This window comes from Gymnoscopelus microlampas (genome assembly GCF_963454915.1).
Source record: "Gymnoscopelus microlampas genome assembly, chromosome: 2".
NCBI lineage: Eukaryota > Metazoa > Chordata > Actinopteri > Myctophiformes > Myctophidae > Gymnoscopelus > Gymnoscopelus microlampas.
Window position 1 is genome coordinate 58,847,420 of NC_139939.1, and position 11,066 is coordinate 58,858,485.

General features: G+C 41.6%; 2 protein-coding genes across 2 annotated transcripts; both read left to right on the plus strand.

The window, feature by feature from the left end:
* Nucleotides 1-1,712: 1,712 nt before the first annotated feature.
* LOC311056014 (vomeronasal type-2 receptor 1-like) lies at nt 1,713-9,876 on the plus strand (the record flags this gene model as incomplete). Its single annotated transcript, XM_084072353.1, has 9 exons — nt 1,713-1,775; nt 1,993-2,126; nt 2,282-2,552; nt 3,946-4,032; nt 4,278-4,502; nt 8,425-8,655; nt 8,751-8,874; nt 8,984-9,253; nt 9,578-9,876. 9 exons carry the CDS (start codon nt 1,713-1,715, stop codon nt 9,874-9,876), a joined length of 1,704 nt encoding a protein of 567 aa, XP_083928479.1.
* A 420-nt stretch (nt 9,877-10,296) lies between these two features.
* Nucleotides 10,297-10,833, plus strand: LOC311038170 (NADH dehydrogenase [ubiquinone] 1 alpha subcomplex assembly factor 4-like; the record flags this gene model as incomplete). Its single annotated transcript, XM_084047542.1, has 1 exon — nt 10,297-10,833. The coding sequence occupies one exon, from the start codon at nt 10,297-10,299 to the stop codon at nt 10,831-10,833; it is 537 nt and encodes a 178-aa protein (XP_083903668.1).
* Nucleotides 10,834-11,066: the final 233 nt, after the last annotated feature.

The window sequence follows — 11,066 nt, forward strand, 5'->3', positions numbered from 1 at the left end:
TTGGAATAGCCTTTAGAATAGCCTTCTACAGGTATATATATGCAACAATGTTAATTTGCTGCTCTGAGGGCAGTTTCTCAATGCTGCTCTCAGGGCAGCTTAAATGATATACATACAACAACATCAATTTTCTGCTCTGAGGGCAGTTTCTCAATGCTGGTCTCAGGGCAGCGTATAGCCTTTTACGAGTATATATATGCAACAATGTTAATTTGCTGCTCTCAGGGCAATTTCTCAATGCTGGTCTCAGGGCAGCTTACAGCCTTCTATAGGTAATTAAATGCAACAATGTTAATTTGCTGCTCTCAGGGCACTTTCTCAATTCTGTTCTCAGGGCAATTTCTCAATGCTGGTTTTAGGGCAGTTTTAGCCTTCCACAGGTATGTATATGCAACAATGTTAATTTGCTGCTCTCAAAGCAGTTTCTCAATGCTGGTCTCAGGGCAGCTTATAGCCTTCTACAGGTATATATATGCAACAATGTGAATATGCTGCTCTCAGGGCACTTTCTCAATGCTGCTCTCAGGGCATTTTAAATGATACACATACAACATCATTAATTATCTGTTCTGAGGGCAGTTTCTCAATGCTGCTCTCAGGGTAGCTTCAAACGGTTACATATTGCGCATCTGTGGCGCCCCCTATGGATCAAAGTGGAAATGCTTTTGGGGATTTGTTGAGTAACCCACTCTTGACACATTTGGGATTGACTAGATGTTTTGGAGTTTTATCATTATCTTTCCCCATTAAAGTGGAAGGGGACATTTAATGCACTAATAAATCAACATCAATTAAACTATGTAACCAATCTCTTACCAAAGTACAAGCAATCGATTCCCGGTGAAGCCGGTCAATTTGACATATGGCACGAGTGTGGGAAAAATAAACTGTGGGACAAATTACGCGGCAAAATAAAGTTTATCTAGAAAGAATAATAAAGTCGGAAGAGTACTATAGTCTGGCAACCACACTAATAAGGTCGGTTAGACACTTTAAACTACACACTGGAAGTTATTGTTGCTATACTTTTACAAACTACTCCTACGTTTCGGATCATGTTGCTCCGGGGTAATAGTATGGTGCCCCGATGTGGACAAAGGCGCAAGGACTTAGTCATCACTGTTTCCGCTTTAATTTTGTTGATTGATTGATTGAATGATTTTCTAAAATTCATAATTACATTCCATGACCTACAGAGGGTGAGTTACTAATGTGAGAGAGTGTCATTTACACATTATTTTGATAGTCTCTGTCGGGTGGAAACCTTACAGGTCTTTTCACTATTCAAATTCAAAATCTAAAAGCTCGAGAGCTTGCTGATCTGCTACTTTTGATGCTTTTGTGTGACGCTGTAGTATGATCAATTGGGTCATGGGTTCCCAAACTTTTCAGCCCGCGACCACAAAATGATGCGGAAATTGACTCGCGACCCCACCTAAACCTGGAGGTCATTTATGCACATACACTTGCACGTTCGGTGTGCATTTGTAATGTATTAAAATGGTAAAATGTACTATTTGTAATCATTTTTAGATTGTATTTCATCCATTCTGTTGAATTAAAAAATTGGGGGGAAAAATAAAAAATGGAATGATGCGACCCCACCGTAAGTCTCCCCAACTTTGGGAACCCCTGAATTGGGTCATTGATTTACGGAAAAACACAAACATTTAAAACATGGAGATAAGAGGTTATAGCCCAAAAGCGACGACATGAAAGCATTGCCCAGCCTCTACTTCTGCCTGGGCTCGGAGATGGGTTTTGTGAAAGATTACGTAATGGCATAAGTTGGCACAGGGGGATGGCACAGCACTGCGTATAAAACGTTGTAACTGAACAAACAATTTGGGAGAGGGGGTCAGACAGAGGAGGAAAGTCATGAGGGCTTCTCTAGACATATTATGCTTGCTTTCATACCTGTGCTTGACCTTGATATTGTTCACTTCTTTCTCTGCTTTGTCTTCCTCACCTTCCTCTTCTTGTGAGTTACAGGCACAGTTGTATAATCTCAACAGAATATACAAAGATGGGGACTTTATTCTGGGTGGCTTGTTTGATATCTACCTCGCCATTGTCTTCCCTGAGCTGTCTTTCACCTCCAAGCCACACGACCCCACTTGCTACGGGTGAGTATCTCAAATTCAGTCGCAAGCAAGGCAACAAGGGGAACTTCTTTTTATGTACATTAAAATGATTAGATGACGTTGTATATTTCTGCAAAGATACATATAGAAGGTTACAATAGCTTTGTGTGTGTTAGTTTTAACATTGAAGGGTTCAGATGGGCCCAGACCATGGCTTTTGCAATCACGGAGATCAACAGAAACACCAGCCTGCTACCCAATGTCACTCTGGGGTATAGTCTCCATAGTAACTGCTTCACTCGTGGAGTTGCCTTCCGTTCAGCATTGTCGTTTATCAGTGGGAGAGAGGAGCGGATCAATTTAAATGAGAGCTGTGTTGGCTCGGCTACCATGCTCGGTTATCTGAGTGATCACTCATCACATTCTGTTGCCATCGGTGGTTTATTTGGTTTGTACAGAGTGCCCCTGGTAAGTTTCTTACTTGAACCCACATTTACCATGGTTACATGTCGCCTTTCCGACATGTCGCCTTTCCAACGTTAACTAACCCTAACCGCACGCGGAAGCCACTAGTCGGAGTAGTGAGATGTCGGAATGCAGACATTACCCCATTTACCATCACCAATTCGGGCAGAAACCAGCTCAATTGTTCTATTTGTTTTTAATACATCAGTGCTATTGAACACCCTTACAAATATTGTAACCCAATATATACATTTACTCAAAAACCTCCTAACTCCACTTGAACTGTATTTGGGTAAAGTGATGATAATATAAGCACACATTCAAGTATCTGACAATGTATAAAGTCACCATACCAACTTTGATGAGGCAGTGTTGAGGCAGTGTTGTGTTGTTCTAAAAACATGTGGGTTTTTTTTTCATTTCCTGAAAGGTTTATATTTTGGACAAAGCTGGTTTCTGCCCGACAGAAGACATATGCTTAATTTAGGTTATTTGGTTATTTACAAATATATGATGTACAATGTACATACAGCATTTTGAAAGCCTGAAAGACTAGAGGACATGTTTACTTGCAGGCAGAGCGTGTGAGCAGAGCAGGCAAGTGACTGGGGAGTGAAGCGGGTTTTCCCTAAGGTTAGAGTGCAATGCATCTGTGTTAGAGGTGTGTTGATTCACCCTGGACCTGAGAGAAGGACTCCCACGGCCCTGAGTGAGGCTGCTCTCGTGGTCACATATCATCAGTGGTGTAAAGTAACTAAGTACATTTTAGTACTTTCACTTTTGGTACTTTAAGCACATTTTGATACCAACACTTTTGTACTTTTACAGACTTTTTTTTTTACAGACTTTTACTTGTAACAGAGTACTTCTACATTGCGGTATTGATACTTTTACTTAAGTAAAACATTTGAGTACTTTTTCCACCACTGCATATCATCTCTTTGTTATGTAATTGGTTTGGGGAGAACGTTATTTGTTGTGATATATACAGAATACTGTATGTGTTACGGCATTGTAACAATAAACCTTATGTATCAAGCACTGTGCTCCATACATAATAAGATTACAGCAACGTTTCCGAACAACAGCTAACAATGCTAACAACACTGGAGAGCTCAAGACCCTGACGTTAGATAGGAGAGCGTGGAGGGCAACGATTCAGGAATCCCGAGTTGGTGGTGAGAGGGAGAGAGAAAGAGAGAGAGAGCAAAAGCACTTTGGTAACACAATTATGTAACCTTAGCTCTTAGCATCCAAGGTGCATAGTCTTGTGGTGCATAGGTGCATAGTCAATGGGGACTTCTATTTGCTCCACTCGCATGGTTTGCTTGCAGGACAGTTTGTAAAAAAAAATGTGTAGTATATTACAGAACATAATGTATTTTTCCTTTAACAGGTAAGCTACTATGCCTTTTGCACCTGTCTGAGTGACCGGAATAAGTTCCCTTCCTTCTTTAGAACAGCGCCAAATAACGCCATCCAGGTGAATTTCTAACACACATAGATGTGATTGTTGGTATTAAATAGTTCATGTTCCACACACTGAACAACAATACCACGTCTCATTTGCTTGACTATTACTGCCCGAGCTGAATGTCTCTGTTGACAGTATTAATAGAGAATTCTTAGACCTTTTCATTGTGGAATCTGGGAAATTCACTGATTTACCACTATGTGAATAATCTAACCTATAAGCACTTATATCCCTACATTCTCTAATTCAATCAGGTGGAAGCTATGCTCCAGATTATGAGACGGTTTGGGTGGACCTGGGTAGGACTGCTGACTAGAGACGACGCCTACGGCCACGATGCTGCTCGAATCTTCCAGTCTGAGCTGGCCCAGTCTGGTTTGGGTTGTTTGGCTTATTTGGAGATTATGCCCTGGGACAATGACCCAGCAGAACTCCAGAGGATTGTCTCTGTGATGAAGAAATCCACAGCTCGTGTGGTCGTTTGTATTATATATGGGATCCGTATGGTTAAACTCATGGAGGAGGTTGTAATGTTAATTTAGCGATTCATAATTAAAAGGAGTTTATATTGAAGTGAAGACATCATTTCATATATAAAACTATGTTTTTATTTTAATTGCAATAATTTGTATTCATTCAAATACTAATGGGAACTTACATTGACGATACAATTTATCGAAGAAAAATACAACCATGGAGACTTTCACACATAGTGACTTCCATAACAATTGGTAACATAATGTATAAGAGAAGTAACAAGCATCATCACATAAGCATTAAATGAAACATCGATGAAAGGTGGTGAAGATTTCAGTGTAATATGTGTGGGCTGTGAAAACCGTACACAGCATTCCTCAGTGGCCAGGTTAAAATTAGCCTTGGGCAGCGTGCGTGTTCGGGGCTCCTTGCATGTCATCTGAGACAGGGTTAGACGCTTGGTAGAGAGATGTGTTCAAAATGTGTCTCCAGAAGTATTCAGATGGAAATGCGAATATTAATGAATTGTGCTTTACATTTAGCCTTTGATCTCAGCACTTCTCTGCACAATAAGCTAACACATAATCACACCATCCACACGTCATATTGCTATAATTAAATTATATATCATTTTATTATATTGCATCTGTCTTGATACTTTATAGATTGTGTTATTACTATTATTACCCTCATCATTATTATTATTATTATTATTATTATTATTAGTAGTAGTAGTAGTAGTAGTAGTAGTAGTAGTAGTAGTAGTAGTAGTAGTAGTAGTAGTAGTAGTAGTAGTAGTAGTATTTTTAGTATCAATATTGTTGTTCAACACAATCAACAGGTGGTAAAGCAGAATGTGACAGGTCTACAGTGGATAGCCGATGTGGGCTGGGCAAATGACCCTAATTTCCAGACTCCTCACTTCATGCCGTATCTTAGAGGTACGCTGGGTTTCGCCATCCATCATGGCGAGATACCGGGTCTTAAGGACTTCTTGTTACAAATACATCCTGAAAATGGCCATGACAACGGCAAAGAGAATACCATAGTGAGTATTTTCTTTCATTTCAAGCTTGAAATGCGCTTGAAGTTAGCGTTTCTCAAGCATTAGGCTTACTTGGCTGGTTCGTTCAAGTGTCTGCTCTTTAGTAGTTTACTGCCAGTGGCCTTGTGGATGCGGACCCACATTCCATGTGGCATCATCTGAAACAGTACGGGGTTGGGGTGACTGCGGTCTTTGGTGATTCTGTGAGCTTTGCTGACACAGCGTTCATCGCATAAGTCTTGTATGGTGGGAAGATCACGTCCGCTGATATGTTCAGCTGTCCGCACAACAAATGTAGTATTTAAGATGCAAATTCATTCTGATGTCTGTTTTTAAATATTAATGTATTTATTTTTTGTATTTATGTTTCTGTTTAAGCCCCCTTTTTATTTCTTCAGGTGACACAGTTTTGGGAGAACACATTTCAATGCAGATTTCCACCCCTCCAGTCAGAGTGGGTGGACGCTGGTGGAAGAGTGTGTACTGGACAAGAGGACCTAGGAACAGCAGAAACTACCCTTCTGGATATGTCTGATCTTAGACTAGAGTATAGTGTGTACAAGGCTGTGTATGCTCTGGCCCATGCCCTGCATGAAATGTTGCAGTGTGTGCCAGGAAGAGGACCTTTCATTGGGCACAGCTGCGCCAGTTTGCAGACAATACAGCCATGGCAGGTACAATATTAACACACACTTTGCCAATGTTTCTAGTTTTATTTCATTTGGAATGATAATACATTATGTAAATATGACATTGGTTTAAACTTGTCATGTATAGATGCACCGATATATCGGCCATATAGGGCATAGCAGTGGCGGCCATTTTCTGGTTCCACTTCAAAATAGTCAATGCATTTTTCCCATTGACAAAATATTTATATCAATTCATTTAAGCCTAGAATCAAGCCATCCAGGGTCATGGTGAATAATGACCATTAAACATTTTTTTCTGTGAATTTATTTTATTTTATTTTTAATTATACAATATACTATATTTAATAAATACCCTTTGTTTTGACGTTTTCAAAAACGTTTTTTCACAGAATCAAACGTTTTAGGGTCATGATTCACCAGGACCCTGGATGGCTTGATTCTAGGCTTAAAATAATTGATATAAATATTTTTGGAAAAGTCAATGGGAAAAATGCATTGACTATTTTGAAGTGGAACCAGAAAATGGCCGCCACTGTTATGCCCTATATCGTATCAGGTGATATTTGCCTCATTGACTGCCATCGGCATATCAGCAAGTAAATTGACATTCACCGATGACGGTGGCCGATATTTATGTGTTCTTGTGACACAGCTTTGTGCTGCTATGTTTGGTATAAGGCTTCATATTCGGAACAGATTTATTTGTTTCCCTGGCACAAAAGGGGGAAGGGGAATACATAAAAACTAAATACAACAACAACAAAAAAGTGTTATTTCGGTTGATTATTTCTCCCCTTCAATAATGCCAATTGGTATTGCATTTTATATTGTTGGACATCCTGAGTAGTCACCTTTACAATGAGGTACTTGTAAGGATTGTGCATTCGTGGAATGAGCAATACCCGTGTGGGTGAGTAAGCCTTGCCGAGCCATGTTGCCCATAGACCCTCTCCTGTTTCTGTAGCGTGAGTCAGCATAGAGCAGGGGTCTTCAACCGGGGGTCCGGGACCCCTAGGGGGTCCTCAGAGTTACTACAGGGGGTCCGCCAAATCTTTGTGTGATATGATTTTTTTTTTTTACATTAACCACTTGAACCCTAACGTCCATTTTCTGAGGAGAACTTGAGCCAAAAATAGCCGATCTACAAGCCCACAACGCCTCGCAGCGCGAGGCGCTGTGGGCTATTTTTTGGCAAAGACGTTATACAGTAGGTGTAGAGGGGAAAACCGAGCAGACCAAGTGAACAAAAAAAAGTTTAATCTGAAACTCAATTTCATACAATATAGAGAGGGTCCCTGTTCCATCTCTCTCTCAGCTAGGGGGTCCTTGGCCTGAAAACATTGAAGACCCCTGGCATAGAGTGTCCATCCTGAGATTAGGAGGTCGCTTTTGATTCCCCGGCCGGATCACAACAAAAAAAAAAAGTATAAAAATGGGACCGTTATGCCTCCCTGCTTGGCACTCAGCTTCAACGGTTGGATTGGGAGATGTCCCTGCGACATACTAACGTCATGTCCAATGGGTGTACTTGTACACTGCAGTCCCATGTTCATAGTCTTTGTTAGGGTGCTTGTGGAGAAACCCCATGGTTTCCCAATTGGTACAAGCCTATCCCAGTGCTTTCTCTGTGGTCAACAGGGATGTTAACCATGCTAAAATGTCTAAATCTCTGACAAACTTTATCCAATGTATGTCATGATGACATATAATACTGTCAGGCATAACTGGAACTCTCAATCAAAAACAACTCAATGAGACACAATTCTGAGTTATAAAATATTGTGACTATATTATTGTTATTAAATCCACAGCACTGTTATTATTAAATCACAGTCTGTCTCAACAGAACAAAGGATGACATGACTTTTGATATGACATAATTACTACTTGCCTATATTGCCTCAACAGAGGGAAGGAAATTTAAATATGTGTCATTTGATATCCCTAATATCAAATGACACTTTCAGTTCGGTATAATTACAAAATTCCTGATTAAGATCTGGTGATCGAAACACTGAGAGTGCAATAAAACAAAGTGCGCTGCGCTGACTTTATTGTTACAACTACGGACCCACGCAGCATCTCTTATCTCTTAAATGTGTACAGTTTATGTTTATGTTATAACTACTCTGAAAGAGTGTAGACAGTTCCTGTAAGTGTCACTTTTGTGTAATTTGTATACAGTATTATATGTTCTTCATACATTTTGCTCATCACCATTTCTAGCTGGTGTATTACCTGGAAAAGATCAACTTCACCACATCATTTGGTGAGCAAGTATCATTTGATGAGAATGGTGATCCTGGTGAACCAATCTGTGATATCATAAACTGGGTGTGGCTCCGTGATGGAAGCACAAAGGTTCACAATGTAGGGGTGTTCAAGAAGTCCCCCTCCAGAGGTGAAGAACTCATCCTTGATGAAGACAAAATCTTCTGGAGATTTGAATCCACAAAGGTCACTTTGGCTGGCTAAAATACCTAATGTTGAGCTCATGATGTGAATGAAATTAAGTTTAGACTGAAATTGATCATTGTTACTTTCCTCTGTAGCCGCTTCGGTCGGTGTGCAGTGAGAGCTGTTCCCCTGGAACCCGTGTGGCCAGAAGGAAAGGGGAACCTGTTTGCTGCTTTGACTGCATTGCTTGCTCTGAGGGAGAGATCAGCAATGAGACTGGTAGGTTTACAGTATGTATGTACAGTAGGTTATATTGGGGCTGATACTGTACTTGTCTGTCTATTTAACCATGCCCTATTAACCATGCCCTCTTTGTTAGACTCTGCAGAATGCATCAGTTGTCCAGAGGACTTCTGGTCCAGTCCCCAGCGTGACCACTGTATCCCAAAGAGTGTGGAGTTCCTCTCCTTCCATGAGGCCCTGGGTATCTCCTTGACAACCATCTCAGTTCTAGGCACACTTACCTGTGCCATTGTCTTTGGAATCTTCATCTATCATCGAGACACGCCCATGGTACGCGCCAACAACTCAGAGCTCAGCTTCCAAACTTTGCTGTCACTCAAACTATGTTTCATGTGCTCACTTCTGTTCATTGGCCGTCCCAGACTCTGGACTTGCCAGCTGAGGCATGCAGTATTTGGGATCAGCTTTGTGCTGTGTGTCTCGTGTATCCTGGTAAAGACTATGGTGGTGTTGGCTGTGTTCAAGGCCTCCGAGCCTGGGGGTGCAGACATTATGAAGTGGTTCAGCGCTAAGCAGCAGAGAGGAACAGTTCTGGCTCTTACTTCCATCCAGGCAATAATCTGCACAGCCTGGCTTGTGTCTGCCTCACCAACTCCTCATAAAAACACACAATACCTCAGTGATAAGATAGTCTATGAGTGTGATGTGGGATCAACGGTTGGTTTTGCAGTGTTACTAGGTTATATTGGTTTACTAGCACTCCTCAGCTTCGTCCTAGCATTCTTGGCAAGGAATCTTCCAGGCAACTTCAATGAAGCCAAGTTAATCACTTTCAGCATGTTGATCTTCTGTGCCGTGTGGATAGCCTTCATCCCTGCATATATCAGCTCTCCAGGAAAATATGCAGATGTAGTGGAGGTGTTTGCTATTTTAGCGTCTAGTTTTGGCCTTTTGCTGGCGCTGTTTGGACCAAAGTGTTATATAATGCTTTTGAAACCTGAGAAAAACACTAAGAAGTCCATTATGGGTCGGATGTAATCTGAGACTGGCGTCTTAGACAGTGTGTAGAGGCTGACATCATCTGAGATGACGGCATGAACGGAATACAACATATAAGGATATAGATATTATGTACGCACCATATAGGGACAAGAGAAGACGGAGTGACATCAGCAGTAATTTGTGGCATCTCTCGAGGAGAGAATATAAGACCCGTTTCATCAGGTTCGGGAGTTCAGTTCGAGCATGGAACTCAGCTGACATCGTATATGGGTCCTAAGAACACTACAAGCAGACCTTGGGTAGAGCGAACAGAGCAGTGTCGAGTGTGACGTCTCGAGACCTTATTTCAACATATGTGAAACAAATTAGTGAGATACTTTTGTGGCCTACTGCATACATGTATCAGTGTGGCGTATAACCTTTATTGTTAATGCAGTTTTGTGTAAGATTTCAAATATGGGGGCACGCGTGTCGCGGATGTTTAGGAGTTTTAATCTAGAAAACCGGGTACACCGTGAAATATCCAAGCAAAAGCCAGAACCAGCACCACGACACCAGGTAAACGTTCCACCTGAGGCTGAGATCAATCCTGAAGTTCTGGAGGTAACTGATGCAATCCACCAAAAGAACGCCCCTCTTCTGTCGCTCCTGAAGTCTGTGTACGTGGAGTCGAACGATCCAGAAACAGGCTCACCAAAGCAAGTGGAGCAGAAAGAAGAGGAGCGCAGACCACTGAAGTACAGCTTACCCGTGGACCCTTACGGCCTTGTTGACTTTACAGACGTTCCTAAAGGCAAACTGTCCATCGTGGAGGCTCTCAGAGCCCTTGCAAGTCACAAGAGGGAGCCACAATCATGGACCCCTGAGAAGATCGCACAGGAGTATTCCCTTAACTTGAAAGACACAAAAGCCATTCTGAAGTTCTTTATCCCCTTTGAAGTCAAAATCATCCCACCAAAGACTGAAAATGTGAAGCAGTTAAAGGGTACTTAAGCCTTTATACTTTGTCGTACCGGTGGTGTCTCGCGCCGAAAATAGCCGATGGTCTGCATTATAAGTTAACCATTATTCACTATTCACTAAGTTGTGGGTGGGGTCTGGTCCGAGTCTAACCTGGCACACCTGAGGTAGGCCCAGTTAGAAGCCTCAGGCCTACCTTTGTCAGTGAAGGGTGGAGAGGTTGCACTATATAACTCCATGGCAAATGTGTCCACCTTGATGCATTA